General features: G+C 43.8%; 3 protein-coding genes across 6 annotated transcripts; all 3 read left to right on the top strand.

Moving 5' to 3' along the window:
* The first annotated feature begins 540 nt into the window (after positions 1–540).
* On the top strand, positions 541–4,752 carry LOC112291927 (uncharacterized). The gene is made up of 8 exons (XM_024539938.3): positions 541–1,334; positions 1,664–1,766; positions 1,895–1,990; positions 2,171–2,245; positions 2,384–2,458; positions 2,656–2,736; positions 3,033–4,090; positions 4,287–4,752. Exons 1-8 carry the CDS (start codon positions 685–687, stop codon positions 4,288–4,290), a joined length of 2,142 nt encoding a protein of 713 aa, XP_024395706.1. The 5' UTR covers positions 541–684; the 3' UTR covers positions 4,291–4,752.
* A 1,193-nt stretch (positions 4,753–5,945) lies between these two features.
* On the top strand, positions 5,946–9,158 carry LOC112291929 (uncharacterized). Of its 3 annotated transcripts, none has more exons than XM_024539945.3 (7): positions 5,946–6,071; positions 6,430–6,566; positions 6,919–7,103; positions 7,546–7,806; positions 8,003–8,188; positions 8,448–8,507; positions 8,679–9,158. In XM_024539945.3, exons 2-7 carry the CDS (start codon positions 6,476–6,478, stop codon positions 8,892–8,894), a joined length of 999 nt encoding a protein of 332 aa, XP_024395713.1. In that variant the 5' UTR covers positions 5,946–6,071; positions 6,430–6,475; the 3' UTR covers positions 8,895–9,158. The 3 variants fall into 3 exon arrangements, with proteins under 3 accessions (XP_024395713.1, XP_024395710.1, XP_024395712.1); XM_024539942.3 differs by having other exon boundaries at positions 6,913–7,103; XM_024539944.3 differs by lacking the exon at positions 5,946–6,071 and adding an exon at positions 6,087–6,328 and having other exon boundaries at positions 6,913–7,103.
* A 2,330-nt stretch (positions 9,159–11,488) lies between these two features.
* On the top strand, positions 11,489–16,759 carry LOC112291928 (uncharacterized). Of its 2 annotated transcripts, XM_090256044.1 has the most exons (6): positions 11,489–11,783; positions 12,554–13,547; positions 13,661–15,339; positions 15,666–16,074; positions 16,316–16,488; positions 16,666–16,711. In XM_090256044.1, exons 2-3 carry the CDS (start codon positions 12,818–12,820, stop codon positions 14,878–14,880), a joined length of 1,950 nt encoding a protein of 649 aa, XP_090112170.1. In that variant the 5' UTR covers positions 11,489–11,783; positions 12,554–12,817; the 3' UTR covers positions 14,881–15,339; positions 15,666–16,074; positions 16,316–16,488; positions 16,666–16,711. The 2 variants fall into 2 exon arrangements, with proteins under 2 accessions (XP_090112170.1, XP_090112169.1); XM_090256043.1 differs by lacking the exon at positions 11,489–11,783 and having other exon boundaries at positions 11,801–13,547; positions 16,316–16,759.
* Positions 16,760–18,045: the final 1,286 nt, after the last annotated feature.

The raw sequence follows: 18,045 nt of genomic DNA, 5'->3' as shown, positions 1-18,045 counted from the left end.
ATTTTAATAAAATGCACATTGCTTAGATGTCTACTAAACATCCTTAATTAATATTTTATCTTCTATGCCGTCCCACATTGTTTTGGACTACATCATCACAAAACAAGACGTAACTATTTTTAAAATTCTCATTTCTAGCAACCCAACAACATAAACATCCCAAAACGTGAGATATTAACCAAACCCTCAAACAATGATGCACTTTAAAGTTCAACCCCCAGGAAAAAGTGAAAAGTATGCAACCAAAGGGGGGAAGCCATCATGCTGCATAGGTGGCAGGAATACGTGGCAGCCAGCATGGAGTGAAGCCATAAGGTGCCACGTGGAGGCATGGGTCCGGAGCTGACCTAGGGGTTCGGATAACCTACGCCTGGGCCTGCGGCGTTGATGTGCTTTGTGTGAATGCGTTTCTCTGGGGCTCCGCAACCCCACCCCCATCAGCAGTCAGCAGACAATTGGACACCCAAATTGCTCCAACCCTGGCCGCGATTTTTTTTATTTTTTATTTTTACCGGGTGATGTTTTATGTGGGATTTTTCCGCAGGTTACAATGACCCCAACAAATCCCGAATCCGCAGCTTCTCGCTGAGTCGACGGTCCCGCCGTTGCTGTCTGCGTCGCTCGCGTAGGAAGCCGCTGGAATCCCTTTGCATTGCTGCTTGTTTCTGCTGGCATTGAGCCACCATGGCGATCCTCCACCACGCTGTTACCACTTCCTCTGCTGTAGTTGCGTCTTCTTCTTCCTCGGCGCCCAAGGGGGCGAAGGATTCTGTTAAGAAGCCCACTAGCTCGCAAGTGGGTTCTGAATCTGTTCCTGTCGTCCTCCGCCCTGCGTCTGCTCTTGCTGCGTCTCTTGTCGCGTTTGCCTCACCCGCGGCTTTGGCTGTGAACTATGACGATTTTGTCACTAGGGCTTCCTCTTCTGTTACGTCTGCTGCCTACTCCGTCCCTGAGCTCTCCTTCCCCGAGTTGCCCTCCGTCGACCTGGGTGGTGCCACCGATTTCGTCAGTGCCAATCCCTTGGCGGTCGTGGCTGGGCTTGTAGCTGTCACTGCCCCTTTCATCGCGTCTGGGGCATTGGCGGGTCCTGGTGCGTCATCCAGTTCTGTATCAGCTATTGAAGCTTATGCTAAGCTGTCTGATCCCGAGCTGAATGCTCAACTTCTGGATATTCGTGCACTCGAGGACGTGAAAGCCGAGGGGAGTCCCAACCTTAAGTCCATTAACAAGTCAGTCTTGAAGGTGTCCTATGCTGCGGGCGATAGTGCATTTGTGGAAAAAGTGCTCGCGAAGTGCAAAGCTGCTGAGGACACTACTCTCTACGTTTTGGACAGGTTAGTATGACGCGCAGGTTTTCGAGTCTTTGGGGTACTTCGAGTCTCCGGATACTGTGGTTATATCCAGCCAGATTGAACTGTGTGTAAATTCTTCTCCAGTCTTGTAATGTTGCGTGTAAATTGTCTCGGTGCAGCGTGATTGAGGACAGTAGGAGTGAAAGAAAAGATTTAGCCACGATTGTAAGTTGTAGATATTGAGAAAAGTGCTCCTCCTCGACCAGCTAATATCCATTGTTACGTCGTAGCTAAATTTTCGTTCTCCTCATTAACTGTGTACTGTTCCTTACGTCTGATGCAGTCTGATTCCTTGGATTTCGTGTGTACAGGTTCGACGGAAGCTCCGCAACTGTCGCCAAGCTTCTTTCCAACAGTGGATTTAAGAGCGCGTATGCAATCAAAGGTGGTGCAGAAGGTTCGAATGGATGGAATGTAGGGCTCTCTTCCCGCTCAAAATTTCTGCACCAGTATATTTTTGTCGTGAACGATCATTTTAATTTTCATTCTTCAACTCTTCGGATTTTAAGTCAGTGATTGACTCATCGGGATCGATCGTGCAGGAGAAGGACTTACCGTGGGCAACTCCTTCCAAAGCTCTCAAACTCGACCTTGGCAACCTGAAGAACTTGGTCGGGAATGTCGAAGGAGTAGATGTCGTATGAATCCTTGCACTTAATTTGTATTGAATGATATAGATATAGGACAGTTCTTCTATGTGTCATATGGACCTCAGGACGTACTAGCGTCCTAGCGACTCTCGATTCTGCATTATTGTAGGCAAATCATTTTACAATTCTGAACTCTTTGCTAACTTCTTACATTTGTAACCAATTCAGGATTCAGCTAGGTTGGTGCCAACGACGCTGGGAATTGCAGCAGCAGCTGGTGTTGGTCTCGTCATTTTATCCGAGGTTCAATTTTAGCTTGTTCAGACCCACTTTCATGCATGACGGTCACGCAAGTTTTAATTTTGGACTGCATCAGGTTGTGGGTTCTCTTATCATTAGTAGACAACATGCTCATTGTGTCCTTAATATTGAATCGAGCAGGCAGAGACAACCCTTCAGCTGCTCGGAACGGTTGCACTGGTGCAGTTGTTTGTCAAGAAGTTCCTCTATTCCGAGGTAAGTATTTCATCCCTGTCCTTGTCCTTTTCTTAAGAAAGAGAGAAATATTTTAAAACAAGGAAAAGAAAAGAATAGAAAAGAGGAGAATAAAAACGTAGGATGTGTCCGATCTGCTACTCAATAACATTCCTCGGCAGCATATGTCCTCATATCTCTTTTATTTTCTAAGAGTGGAGTTTGCGATGGGCTTGCAGGATAGGAAGAAAACAATCGAAGACTTGAAGTCTTTTCTGAATACTAAGATTGCACCCAAGGATTTAATTGATGATGTCAAGGTTCCTTTTCTTTTCCTTTTTATGTCTACCTCTTCATGATTTTATAACTATATGATTATTGTGTTGAAGTGAGACTACGCCATCAGGCACTTGAAGTACAATTTTGCAGATATTATGTAGCTGAAGTTCTTGATTAACAGAGGATTAAGTGAGAAATCGGTTTGGAGGTCATTAAACTTGTGTGTATTCTTCCCTAAGCGAGTTGGCAATGGATCGAAAGGCCCCTAAGTTAGATTGCGGATTTCAAATAGCTTTGTCGTCTAATCATCACACATTCATTTTATAAAATTACGCAGGAAGTCGGAAGAGTCCTCCTCCCTAAGGGTTCTGAGGTCAAAGCAGCTACTCAAACTGGAGAGGAAGTTTTAAAGGAAAAACTGGACGTAGAGTCGGTTACACCTGAAGCATTGGCAGAAAAAGCTAAAGATAAGATCGGAGAGATGGTAGACAAGGCTGAAGAAAAAATTGAAGTGGAAGCAGAGAAGCGTGGAGTAGAACTTCCAGATCTCAAAGCAGCTATTCAGACTGGAGAGGAAGCATTGAAGGAAAAACTGGAAGTAGAGTCGGTTACACCCGAAGCATTGGCAGAGAAAGCTAAATCATCTGTTCAAACTGGAGAGGAAGTTTTAAAGGAAAAACTGGACGTAGAGTCGGTTACACCCGAAGCATTGGCAGAGAAAGCTGAAGATAAGATTGGAGGGGTGGTAGACAAGGCTGAAGAAAAAATTGAAGTGGAAGCAGAGAAGCGTGGAGTGGAACTTCCAGATCTCGAGGGAGTCAAATCTGATCTTCAATCCAATTTTGAACCATCTGAGAAAGAGGTGGAAGAATCTAGTAACGGTTCTGCAACCCCTGCTTTGGGTGCTACACCTGCTGCTGCACCTCTTCCCGTTCTTCAAGAGCCCCCAAACCTTACGCCCAAGGCCGAGCAAGAACCCATAGTTGAAACTCCTGCGGAAGAGCCTAGTACAAACACGGAAACCAAACCATTTTTCGAAAGCGACGCAGATGTCAAACCTGCCAGCCCGTTCGAACCAGTTGCGTCAGTTATCTCTAGTGCCGATGATTCGGAAGCTGCAGCGGCCGATCAAGAACCCGTAGTTGAAACTCTTGTGGCAGAGCCTAGTACGAACACGGAAACCAAACCTCTCCTCGAAAGCGATGCAGATGTCAAACTGGCCGGCCCATCCAAACTGGTGGCGTCAGCTGTCTCTAGTGCCGATGATTCGGAATCTGCAGCGGCCGCATTTGAAGGTGATGAACCACCAGCTTATGAAGAACCGGGTTCTAGTGAAGGTATTACTGCTAAAGAGTTGGAGGTATCTGCCTCTTCTCGCGCTGGCGACTCATCCAGGTATTTTCTGGCTCTGTTAGTATTTTTCAGTCTAAACGACTGAACGGATAACTTCCAGATATAATGCAATCTGCAGTTAAGACAGCTCATTAAATGTGATATCGCATGCCGAGATTAACGGAAGGTGGAATGCTTCAAATGAAGTTTTTGTTTCTACGCATTATAATATAAGTGTTTGCTAACTTTGATTGTGCAGTTGAAAAATCAAGGCCCACAGCTCCGCCTATGTCATCAGGACCATGATTAATCAGTGATGTTACACAAACTCCCTGATTTCTGTACTTAAAGTGCTCAGCCATTCATGGACGGTGGACGTACTCATCACTAATGTGACAAAGCATATTTAATTTTGTAGCGGAAAAGTTTTAAGGTGGATCAACTTACCAATGCAGTATTGTTACAACTCTACAGCAGCATCTAGAAACCTTGAGATAGGATCGTTGTTGGTACAGATAGTGGTCGAGTTGGATTGTAGCGGTTGATTAGATGAGGTAAACATTGAGCTGCTGTGTATTTGTACTCGACACTCTTTGTGAGCCCCTTAGTGAAAGTATCATGCCTGTATAGTTTATGTACAGTCAATATGATGCCCGTGTCTGTGGCCCGTGTTACGCAGACCCCTGTAAAGTCCAGATCTCATTTGAATAATTACTGTTCGGTCATCTTCAAAATCTCAAAGAATCTTAATGAAAAGGGAATGTCATATATGAGAGGGAACTTGCGGTTGATTGTATGGAGTCTTGGCCTAATGATGTGGACATTTTTTGTGTACAGTTATTTCTCGACCCCAATCCTCTACTGTTTGGGCATTGCCTAGTATTTGGGCCAAGTGGAGTGGGCATGAAAAAGTGTTCCACTGCAGAATGCATCTGTCCTACACCTCATCCCTGTCAAAATGCAGTACAACTCTTGTACTACTACATATGTACTAGAACAGATGATGTATTTTTGGTTGATAAAGCTATCATGTATCTACGCCATCAAAGGCGGAATTTTCACTTAACCACCGCTGATTGAACTTCAGATTATTGGTTGTGTTCTGAGCCAGTCATGAATACATTCAATGAATATCCTAGAGCAGAAACAACTGAACATAAAGATAAAAATAGTAGTTTCTCAAAGGAATCGTCTCTGTTCTCTTCCAGGATCATAGAAATGCGGTGTATCTGTGATTCCCACGTGAAGCTTCCCTGTGCCACTTCTCTGTATTAACTCTCGACACTTCAAAGCTTCGGCAAAGCAACGATCTTCAAATGTGGATACAACAATTGTTCAAGAACCAGACATTCTCCTTGTACACTTTCTGACTATTGAATTGCGCTTTTTATGTACTGGACAATTCAGATGTTATGACTACAGGCCATTACAATCAATCTCCAGCACCTCCCTTTAAAAGGACTTCTGTCGATGGAAACTATGTCATAATCAGTAGTACATACATCTGGAAGCAGTCTCTAAGTGAAACATAGTATTATCATAATCAGAACCACATCACCCGTTGCACGTTGCCATTGAGGTTCGTTGTGAATCTCAACCACAAACATTCTTCATAAGAAGAAGAAGAATACAAAATGGACATCGATCTTTTAAAAGTTCACGCAAATATTCAACTGAAAGAGGCAGAGAATCAGTGATATTGAAAAAGAATAGAAAAGTATGGCTGGTTTTCATTTACATTAATGCCCTGAACTTCTCCTGAAGTTAAGTTACCTATTTTACTTGAAACTTGTCATGGTGTTTACTTTTACTTTTATCTCCCCCTGGCCAACGCATCTTTTGCGTTTCCGTTTTGTTTTTGGGGGGCGAGGGGTGTTTTGCTGCCGATTCCGGGAAGAGGGAGAAGGGATTCTGAAATGCGGCGGCACCTTGGCTTTGCGTTGCGGGGAAGGAACTATCTCGTGACCTCGTGGCGTAACAATTGAACGCCATAGCCTCGATCCCGTGCGCCATTTGCAGGCACTCTTCCATCACGCACTCTCAGGTACTGCTGGGCGGTCCTCTCTCGTTTGCTGTCTTGCTCGCCGGGTCGAATCGGCTACGCTTCTGTCCCCTGTTGCGAGTTTCCAGGCCTTGCGTCGCAAATTTGCCTTAAATTTCCCCGTTGCTCTCTGTTCTGTTGTTGGGTCTCGAGTCCCTCGTCAAGGTCTTGCGTTTCACTTTTGGGTTGTGTTGAATTGCTCGTGTTTTGAGCTTTCGGGAGCAACTTCGGGGAGTTGCTCAATCGCGCCTTCGTGTTTGGTCGGTGTTCATGCGCTTCCTTTTCATAGTGCGTTCTCTAGTTATTTTTTTCTTGGGTTGGTGCAACGGTGTGGCTCTAAGGGTGCTATGGATTGTCACAGGTTATTTTGGGGTCGGCAGCGGAAGTTTGAGGTAAATTTGAGCATCATGGCGATTCGGAACCTGCGATGGGGAGTTGCGGTTGCGGTGGTGTTGGTGTGCATGTTTGGCATTGGAGAAGGTTCACATGTCAGTCTTGGTACGGCTGTTAAGCAGTTGTCACCTGTGTAATCGTGGGTCTTTATGTTGTTGTCATGCGTTGGGAATCTACTAAATTCGTGTCCAATTACGTATTTAATAGGGCTGCACTCTGTGTCGGGCGTTTGATACGGGAATTGAGAATGGTAGCGTCTCACTCGGGACAACTCACTCCATTGTAAAATCAGTGTAAAAGATGGTTTTCTTGAAGTCTCTGCACTTGCATTGCGTGTTTGTTGTGCTTGCATTTGCATTTGCATTTAAACGGTCGATGGATCTCGTCATAACAGCAGTTTATTTTAGGCAAAATTTGGCTTCTGACAATGTTTTTGGATTATTGCGTGAAGGCACAGTTACAAGGTTGACAAAGCTCGGTCGCAAGGAAGCAGGTTTTGCGAAGGTAAATTTGTGCGATAAATGCCTTCAGCTGTCGCAAGAAGCACAGATGGTGCTGACTAACCCAGACACGTCAATGAAGGTCATGAAAACTGCAGATCACGTTTTGTGTGACAAACTTCAACCAGGGCTGAAAACGAAGGTTAGTAGTTTTCACTCGCTCGCGTCTTATCCACTTGTGGGCAGTTGAGTGGCTATCTCCAATGATTTGTGGTGGACGTAACCATCCACACACACACACATATATATATATATATATATATATATATATATATATGTATATCGAGAGAGAGAGAGAGAGAGAGAGAGAGAGATACGTAGAGATAGACAAATAGATAGAATGGATAAATGATAATCCCTTTGAATTGTTTGTGTTCTCGATATAATCTGTCGTCTCATGGAAGCTGCTTGTACGATGCCTTTTGTAGGCAGTGACAAAAGGCAGTGGCCAAACCTCATTCAGCATTTGTGATCCGATGTTGGGTTTTGTGAAGTGGGACGAGGATGGTATGTACCGTGCAAAAAGTTTAGGTGGTAGAGACTAATGTTACGGTTGATAATGATATATCGTGTTGTTTTGGCAGTGTGAAAGAATGGTGGCTGACTATGTGCCGCAAGCGTTCTTGGAGTTAGAGGCACTGCTTGGCCCACAAAAACTTTGCTATGAATCTGGGCTCTGCACGCCCCCTGCTATCAAGGCTTTTCAAGACGAGAAGAAGACGTGCGTGGTTTGCGAAGCCTTGGCCACTGATGCTTTGACCTATTTGGACAACAACCGAACACGCGAAGAGATTGTAGTTGCTCTCCACCTTGCGTGTGCACAGATGAAGGAGCTTAGCAAGCAGGTAAGCAAACAGTCGTGAGCTGTTCACTCTACCTTTAAGTGGTCACATGATTTGTAGAATGATCCTGTTCCTTCGTCACTCTTGGTGCAGAGTCAGCTTGGAAGCCTCGATCTTTAAAAGGAGAGGGTAAAGAAGTCACACAATGTGTAGTAAAGGCAACTGTTCGATGGTCGACTAATGATAGTATTTTGTGCAGTGTGACCTTCTAGTAGATGTGTATACCCCGCGAATGATGGAGCAGCTTGGGAACATTACGCCTCAGTCTTTCTGTGAGAAGACCAGGATGTGCAAGCCACCAAGGGTCTTCGGTAGCAACGATTGTGCGACGTGCCAGTTTTTCATTTTAGAGATCAAAATAAAATTGCAGGACCCAAAGACTCAGGTAATCAGTCCAAAAGTAGATTTTTTGTCTCGTATGTGCTGAGGGGCTATATTGTATTGGCCTGCTTTTGACCTTCCCACATTCCCGTCTTGTCTTCTTTCTAAATACTTAGGAAATTTTAGTCATATTGTATTTTCACTTTGATGGAATGGTTGAATCTGCAGAGTTCAGAGTGATTGAGATCAGAGTCTTGAGCCTGAGCTAGTACGAATGAATGGGATAAAATTCTGATTTGAATTGGTGTGGTGTATTACCGCAGGAAAGGGTGCTGGATGTGCTGATGAATGCTTGCAACCGTATTACTAATCACGTTGATGAGGTTTGGCCGTTCTTATTCCCGTCCTCTTTTATCTTCAATATCTGTGCTGGACCAGAAGGAGAAATGTGTAATGTTTATTATGTATCTGTTTATTAATCTCTTAGTTTGTTTTTGGTCAAAATATATGTGATGAGTTCTCAGTTTTGACTTTTCTGATCTCTTGTACTGTAGTGTAAGTCGCTTGTGGCACAGTATGGCCCAATAGCACTCGCCGATATCGACAAGGTACTCGATGCTCAGGCTGTGTGCTGCAAGGCTGGTATCTGCAAATCTAGAGTTTGTCCTCAGAAAGCCAAAGCGTGGACGGAGACGATGGCGGAGCTATTCTACAAAGACGACGAGCCTCTTATTGCCTTACCGCAGGAACGCCTCACTAGCACTTACTGAAGACCTTTGTATTAGTGCGAAGGGGTGCTTTGATACTTTAGCATTGTAACTTGTGTGGTGAGGGATTTTCCAGGGTTATATATGTACTTTTGTAGATGACATTCAAAATGGTTGGTCGTTTGGTTCACCTAGACTGATCTTTGTGACTTAGTTATGACGGGTATCTTATAATAGGTAGATTTGATAGGATTTGTTGTTTTATATGAGAGTGTGAAAGCACTGATTGTAAGTTCACGTTTTTAAATGAGTGCGTCATTCATTTCATTTGGCATCTTGAATCAGTTATTCATTGAGGTAAGGTATCGAATCAATAAATGTTAAGTTGTATGAGCAATATGCTGTTCTTTGCCGCTCTGCAAAGGTCACGAGTTCTGCTTGTAACTGGGCACAGTTGAGTCTTTTCGGACTTTTTGAATTTAGCTCGATGAGAGGAGCTGATCCATTTACAACCAAACAATTGGTTACTGGAGTGGAAACTACTGTCTTTCAGCGGGATCCCGAGATTTCACCAGACAGAAAGGGATGCTGTTTTATTTCCACTCTTATATGTATAAATTCATAGAAGAATTTTTATTCTTCTTCAAATCGACAAATCAAATTGGAGGTGCCATGGCTATACATTTAAGAGCTAAGAGTTGAAGTGAAGGAGGCTGTGTAAAAGAACTTTTCTTGCTCCAAATTTTGACACACATATCAAGACAAAGTAATCCTACTATACAAGATTTAACACTACCATTGAAGATTTAATAAGGTTGATGTTGATCTAGTCTTAAAGTTTCAAATATGAAAGATGTTTTGTTGGAGCAAAATCAATAAGAGCTAGGCATGATAGTGCCTAGACAAGGGAAGGGTTTTTGGTGAGATGATAGGTCAAATCTTAGATCCAAAAGGAAATTACATGGTCCTTATTGTCTTGGATGGTTTTGTCTAAGGCAATGCTTGCGTAGGTGCAATGGTATCTCCCATGGAAAAATACTTCCATTGCCTAATTATGTACTACTCTATTATCAACATCTATTCATAGATATATATTGAAATACAAAAAACAAACTCTAATTCAAACATTCATATTAGTTTTTTATGGTTACAAGATACTTCAAAAATTCACTTGAATTCAACGCAACTTCTTTCTTTGAATGCACAAACGCCATCAAGTGCACGTTACAACAATATGAGCATCTTCCCTACAAAAAAAAAACACAACAACAAACATCGTCAAAGGTTCTATGTAGGACCCCGCTGTCAGGTTGGCAGTCCTGACAATGTTTGTAGTATACAGAGCCCCCTCCTCATGATCGACCCCAGTTCAGCCCACTCTAAAATATTTTTGTAAACACTTAATTTGATAATTTAATTCCCATAAAAGCTTGTTTGACCTTCCTTTTCTCATTGTCTTTCTCTCTTCTATATGTTCCTTTCTTACCCTTTTTTTTTTTTTTTTTTTTTTTTTTTTTCCCCTCTTTTGACTTAATTCTTTTTTATTAGTAATTCAACAGTTCATGGCTGCAATGACAATGGGAGGGCATTATCCACACCATTGTGAGCCTTCGGATTTTGCCAACCTTTATTTTAACATGCAGAGTGAATGCTCACAAACCAACCAGGTTTAATCAACTCTTCTTTTATTATTTCTGTTTGTAGTAAATGCTTTACCCTTCATTTTCAACAATGCATCAGCATCAGTGCAAGATTGCTTATCCAGAATGGAAAAGAAACCCAGTGCATACTACTAATGCCAACCAACAAAAGGAGTAGGGAACAGAAAGGAGGAAAAAAGTGAAAGTACGAAAAGGAGAAAATGAAAAGATATGAAAAGACATGAAAAGCCAAAAACAAAAGAAAAGGGGGAAAAGCTTAATTTCTCTCATACAGACAAAATTTGCATTGCGCCAATGTAATATAACAAACATGCAACAATAAAACAAATTACACTCGCCAGCCAGGCTGTATACAGTAGGAAGGTCATTCATTCCTCTACATTAAAGCCTTTTGCGTTGATGACGTTGCAAGCCTCGTGGATATAAAATGTCCATTCAATACGTTTAGGACTATATATATATCAATGTACATATTATTACATAATTTTTACTTTAGAATTCATTGCCAAATGTTGTTTCAAATTTGATTTAAAACATTTCTTTTCAACAAATATATTTTCAGGTAGCTTTTAAAATCTATATATGTGCATAAAAAGACTATTATATTTAATTATACGCATTGTTGGATAATAATCGAAAAGAATTCTCATTCACAAGTTGTAGACTAGAAAAGATAACACGAAGAATTTTTGAAAAGTACCACATAATTTTTGATAAAATCCATGTGTATGAGTAAGGAAAGCGTCCAATAACACATGTATTTTTTCACGATGCTCATTAAGTATTCTAAAACTCAAAGAGTCAAAATAAAAATAAGGACACACTAAAAACGTGGTGACTGCCTAAACATCAATTTAATCGAAGGGTGGCGATCAAATTTATAGTCTTGAGATCACGAGATCCGCGACGAGCCATCGAATCTAGATGCCTACGCGCGCGCCGCCGCGGGGTTCAGTCCTATTCGACTTTGTGGGGGAACTCCGTAGCTGCAGAGGTGGAGGGGTGATGGCATTTTGGGTTGATAGAAGACGAAGTTTGTGTCCACAGTTGTTCTTGTGGGGCTGCGCAGGCCCACGTAGGTCGAGCTGGAGTAAGAGAGTCCGAAGTTTGTGTCCACAGCTGACCTTGTGCAGCGGTGCTTGTAGCTGGATCGTGCTGCGATGGATTGTGATGAGGAACAGGCAGCAAGCAGGGATGGCCGCTCCCTGAGACGACTTCACTAGCCAGCAGGTTGGAAAGTTTGTGGCTGCAAGTGTAATAAGAGGGCTAAGTTTCTTCAGCTCTCTTACAGGTGAGGCGCTTGTTCTCAGTTCGGCTCCGTAGAAACTCTTGGAGAAGTTGATGAGTGGCTTAGGAAGAGTGATGGAATTGGACAGAGCTGGGGGGATTGCTCGGACAGTAGGGTGGTAGAATCAGGAAATCTAGCTCGGAATCTAGTGCTGGTGCCTGGTAGATTTTATTGCCTCAACGCGAGTTTCCTATTTTCACTCCTGTCAGCTCCTTACTCCCATTGCTGCCCATGGTCTTGCTTCCGGCTGGTAACCTATTCTATCTTGAAGAGGGTCCATTTTCAGAAGAAGATTGTGACGTTTGAAGTAAGAAATTAGATTGTTTACAGTGATAGCTCAGTTCATGCGTAATTCGCACATTCGCATTAAGATTCTACCTGCAATCTTCGTCAGACAATGCTCTTCTCTATTTGACAAAGCCTTGTCATTTCATGCAGAAGATTTTCACAGAGCTTTCTCTGATTGATATTTAATGTCGAGGGATACTGTGGAGTCAAATGGAGAATTAAGATTCCCATTTGACTGTTGTTCTCCCAAGCTGCTCAAACTCTGGCAGCTCCAATTGCAGCAATTAATGCTGCAAATGACTGCATTATTTCCTTCTCAATGTGGGTTTTATCAGTAGACGGGCTCATTAGGAGGCGTTTGGGACACCCTTTGCATTCAGATTACTATTTAGTTCATCTCATGTAGTGCAGAATGCAGTGACATTGTGAGGATGCTGTGGTAAGTTCTCATTACTAGTGCAACTTCTTGCTATTTATTTTTGTAGGGCATCTGAGAACCAATCGCGCTTCCCTCAACCGTAGAACAAAGCCACGCAAACTTCTAGATCGAGGGTCAAACATTCTGGAAAAAGATCCACACAAACACGCAGAGGCCGACTGGCCACAGCAGCGACTCGCGCTCCTTTCGGAACGAGCAATATCCTCACGCCTTTCGTGAGCACAATAGTCTGTAGCAATTATCCTGCCTTGAGATCAACAGTCATCTCAACAGCCCCAAACCCAAGTGCAAGCACAATCCCACAGCGCTGATGAGTCCGAGCAGGGGAGCCACGCTTTCACCAAGGACGGACTTGATGCACCAAAGCAGAAATTACTACATCCCAGAGCCAAGCACCGCAACCCAGCGGAAGCAAGACATCTCTGGGAGAACAGAGAGCCCCGTTACCAGGAAAAGCATGACCAATTCTCACTATCCGCAAAATCTCACCATTCTGAGACCGCCACGAAGACAGTCGGAGAATAGCCGCAAGCTCGCGCAGCTGTCCATCACTAGCTCACAGATTACGGAGGATGGCGGGATTGTGCCCGCAGTGAATCATGCAAGCCTGAGTCCCGATCAGGCACGGCTTGCGTATAATTCTAACCTTAACGATCCGCTCAGGTCATCCAACAATGTGCTTTGTCAGCCTGTTGGAGCGGGTAACAAGACAAGTCTTGAGAATAATTCGTCAAGCTCGACAACGAGGTTGAAGAACATAATATTAAGGCAAGTTGAGCAGCAACTTTCTCACCCCTTTGTTTTCAAGGGTTCATCCCCCGGACGAACAAGGAGGAATTCGTCTCGTTCAGCATCTCCTAGCTTGGCGAAAAGTGGAGGTGAGGTACGGAATGCGGCGAGGAGCATCAACTGGGAAATGGACAATTCATTCCAGGGCAGCAAAGGGAAGACGAACTCAGAGTGTGTGAACTTGTCGGCTCTTCCGAGCTGGCGAGGCCAAAGTGTTGATACATCTACTGCGATCGATGAGATGTTTCGAGGTCAAGTCCTTTAACTTGTCATCACTGTTTATTGAGGGTGATTTTGCTTCCAATGTTTCGTAGGAGTACGGTTGGGGAACATACTAAACTTCATGATATTTCGTTGAATTCAGAGTTTTCAGGGGGGTGCAAGCCACCCAGTCTGCGGTCGAAAGTTGGAGATCAGAAGGTGGAGTCGACGCAAAAAACAGGGGCCTTTAACCTATTCAACTTCATGAGACGGGGCAAAAAGAAAAACGGAGCGACTGGCGCTGCAGTAAAAATGACCCAATCCTTTTACTCCAGTAAGGAGGGTGTAAAAGCAGATTCTGATTCTTTCATGGTTTTAAACTACACTATCACGACTCTACGATACAAGTTTGAGCAGGCAAACCAGACGTATAATATGGCAGCCGAGAAGATTCGCGAATTGCAAGCAGCTGCGGAAGCTTGTGACGAGAAGTGCAGGTTGTTGACAGAACAGTGCGATAGTTTGGAGCTTCAACTGATTGCTCGACAGAATGGGCTCTGTTGCATGGAACTAGAGGCGGAGGATCACGTTTTGGGAAAGAGAGAGATCAATCTTCCAGCTGCAGGACAGCCACCCGTAGCTCGTCGATTTCCCTCCCAGGATCTCACACCAAAGCAATTCTTGAAGGTGTTGGAAGACTCAAAAAACTCTCTAAGGAAACTAAGTTCAGCAATTTGCCACCACATTTGGGAGTCAGGTGAGTCGGCCACGCAAGTGATAACCTCTCTCTTGGAACAGCACATGGTTGGGCGATGGGTCCGCCAGTTCCCAGGAAACGTAATCATCCTGTACTTCGAGTCCTTCCTCAACCAGGTCATGTTTGAAAGCTTTGAGAATATAAGCTTCGAGCCTAATGGAGCCTCCTCCGTGTTCGACCCTGATGCATTGAAACAAACCTGCTACCAATTGTATCAGAATCTGAAGAACCAGGAGTGGTCTTCCATTGAGAAATCCCTCGGCAAGCCTGGCGCTCTGGTGGTGAACGCACACTTTCATCGCTTCTTCGTGGGTCGAATGGATTTGATCCTTTCCCAACTCGGAAAACTGACCCATAGCGAGATCTCGCTGAACCTCATGGGGGCCTTCTTCAACGCAGCCAAGTCAGTCTGGCTTGTGCACCACATGGCATTCGCATTCGACCAGCCAGTCTCGATCTTTCGAGTATCACCATCCGCTGAATTCGACCCTCGATTCATGGAACAAACCCCTGCCTTCAAGGAACAGCCTGCTCAATCCAACATCAGCATCATGGTGAACCCAGGCTTCATTATCAATGACCAGACTATCAAGTGCCAGGTTTTGTGTAGCAGTAAATATCGATAGCGGATTCTTTTCTCGGTCTGGGACGTCCAGACCAGACCTCTATTAATATAACTTGGTTGTATGTTACCAAGTTTATTGTAAGGAAAACTTGGTAACATTCAACCATGTTTTCCTTACAATAAAATACCAAGCGTTATGGCTGGAACCTTTATGTAGCTCATTGCAATATACTCACATTTGACAATCAATGATTGTTTAATCTGTTCCTCTTTGTTCTTAAGCTGCTCTACTAGTGAGATTTCTTTTACTGGCAGAAGGTGCAGCAGCTCATCATGCTGTGTGTAATTGCATATTTCATATGTCTCATAATGATTAGGGCATAGGCGTGGTTGACCGAAAGAACGTATGATCTATCCAAACCCCCTCAACCACTGTTCGGGATCATCAGTGAACGCCTGCCCCTAAGAAATGCAGGAGGAAGAGACCTACAGAGTTCCATGACCAGAAATCGTCTTTACGGTGAGTCATTTCCTCACACGAACGTACTTAGTGCGTGATACGGGTAAGAGTTAAAAGTGGCATATACCACACAATGCCCCCTAGAGTTAGTCTGATATTCTATCTTTAAATGAAATTGTGAGCGGATATACTTCGAAGCAAACCACTGAGTGCCACACTTGATGTTCAGTCCCTTCAAACACGACCCTCGATGTTTATTACCGGCAAGATCGTAAAACTAAACCCTGATTATGACCCAGAAAAGAAACTGACACCTGTATTAGTTAAAATGTTTGTACTCTCAACTGCTATCTTTAAAAGTGATTATTTACTATCTTGGGATTCAGAAAGGGGGAGATCAGCCGTTGAACCAACCGTCCAGCAGAAGTTACCCAACATGTGGGATTGCAAAGCTTGCCGCTGGCTCATGAAGGTGGGATGCTAAGCATGCTGAAGAAGCACGGGAAAGAAAGCATGGGAAGCAGGGAATGGAAACAGCAAGAGAAGATGGAGATGGGAGAAAGTGGAGACGGGAGTGATGATGAATGGCAGCGTAGATGAGAAATGACTTGTGTAGAGGGGGCCGAAGAGGAGTAGATGCATTCATACCGCCGTTTGAGAATGGTAATGGTATCGGCGTTAGGCACCTCGGCGTGTGCAGCTTGCCGGGTGCTCCGCCGGAAATGCACTGCTCAGTGTTTATTTGCACCTTTCTTCCCCCCCGACCAGCCACAGAAGTTTGCTCATGTTCACAAGGTGTGCTCTCTGATTCACATGCACGTCTTGCCCTTTGCACTGCTCTTGAAATTTTGCTTCAATTCAAGTCAGCTTCCTAGAGTTCCTCAATCCATTCTTTATCTATCAAAGAATGTCACAGTGGATATGTATTTACGTTGACTCAATGCTGAGTTCGTTAGCCATGCATGGCTCGCCTTCACAGCAAAGATCGCATTAGTAAAATGATTGTGAATTTGCGTTGAAAATGTTGGGATAACAGACTCTGAAGTAGTACCTAACAGAGTACCTCGACCTCGGGAAATGAACAATTTGTATTCACGTTGTTCAGGATGGTAGATTGGGAATCACTCGATTGGGTTTGCTGCTCATATCTCAACACAACCCTAGAATCATTCCAACAAGACATGATGCAAACTCTTAGTCAACCACGCGGTTTGTTCTGTGAGACTAAGTTTGAAATTCTTACGAGAGCAATGTGGCATTGGTGGTTTCGTCATCACCAGATAAAAATAAGTAATAAAGATATTGAATGCGCCAGAAACTCAATAGCAATGACTTCATGGTTTCTCTTGCTTTGAGTCTGCTGTTATGTGGTTTCAATGTGGACAGGTCTTTGGTTCCATCAGCAAGAGCTAGAATTTCCATAATTATACAGCCCTTGCATCAATTCGGGACATCAGACTCGAAAAAACGTGGTGGGACTCTACAGGTATTGCTCTCCTGAGGAAAACTCGAGCACACGTACAAACAGTTTTGTTGTTATCATAATATTTATTACAGTGGTAAGCAGGCTTGAAGAGAGTTGTGTGAAAGGCTGGTAGGTGTTTGGCGTCGCAAATGTCACAAAGATGCTGCATGAGTTGCCACCTCCCCACCGTGAAGATTGTGTGAATTCCCTTGCGTACGAGGCAGATGCAGGGGTTCAAGACCCTGTTTATGGCTGTGTAGGAGCCATATCTGTCCTTCAGCAGCAGGTTTTCCATAATCCCTACCCGTAGCACATCGTGCAATCTATTCTAATTTCTTGCAATCAATTGCAAATTATTAACAAGCATACCTCATAATACTCATTTCACAAATCGTCGTCAAAATCCTCAATAGTAACCCGGTAGGCATGAGCTCATTTTCAGCATTAGTAATAATATGTTTGAATGTGAAATCACAATTTGAATGGGTCTGCATATAAGACCCTTCGGAATGAGTAGGTCGACACGCTAGTACATTCAGTTTTAAAGTAGTTCAGTGGAAGTAGAAGGTGGCCCTATTTCATTTGCTTCAAGAAACTGATTTCACATGATTCAGCTGCAAGAATATACCGTTCGTAGTGAAAACCTTCAAACGAAGCATTGTAGAGAATATTTCAGGGTAAGACAGCAGAAGTTGTCATCACCACTCACAACTACTTGGCCTTCTGCTCAAACACCCCCATACAGAAAGTATCAGCAAGAGCTTGACCTTAGTGAAGGGAGAAAACCAGGGTTTCGAAATCCACAAACGCGCAAATGCACATGAGACTAACTATCATACTAACATCAAAATGATCAACCTGCCTCTTCCCTACTGTCTTCACTTGACTCAAGCTCTACGTTCTGGCCAAGTGATTGTGGGGACAAAAAACCATACAAGTAAACGTAAGGATATGCCCTAGACTAGAGAATGAAATTGAAACAGTTCTCAAAAAGGGAATGTTGAACGTAGGAGGGTCCTGATTACAGGTGGCGCACTTGCAGACACAACTGGCGATAGCAACCTCCGCGATCAAGACTTCGTTAGACCTTCGCCATCACCACCAGCGCCTCCAACGCTTACTCCAGTCCTCCTTTTTGCAAACCTGCTCCTGCAATCGACGAGCCAACTCTCTTACTTGGGCCTTCTCAAGCTTTTAAGAACGATCAATCTGCCGACCTTGATCGCCCCACTCTTGCAGTTGATCCACCAAATGAAGAATCATCCCCCCAGCAACAACCACAGCCAGCCGTTACTTCTTGG

Source organism: Physcomitrium patens, chromosome 14 (assembly GCF_059467195.1).
Source record: "Physcomitrium patens ecotype Gransden chromosome 14, ASM5946719v1, whole genome shotgun sequence".
In the NCBI taxonomy this organism is placed as follows: Eukaryota; Viridiplantae; Streptophyta; class Bryopsida; order Funariales; family Funariaceae; genus Physcomitrium; species Physcomitrium patens.
This window is presented reverse-complemented; position numbering and strand designations above follow the sequence as displayed.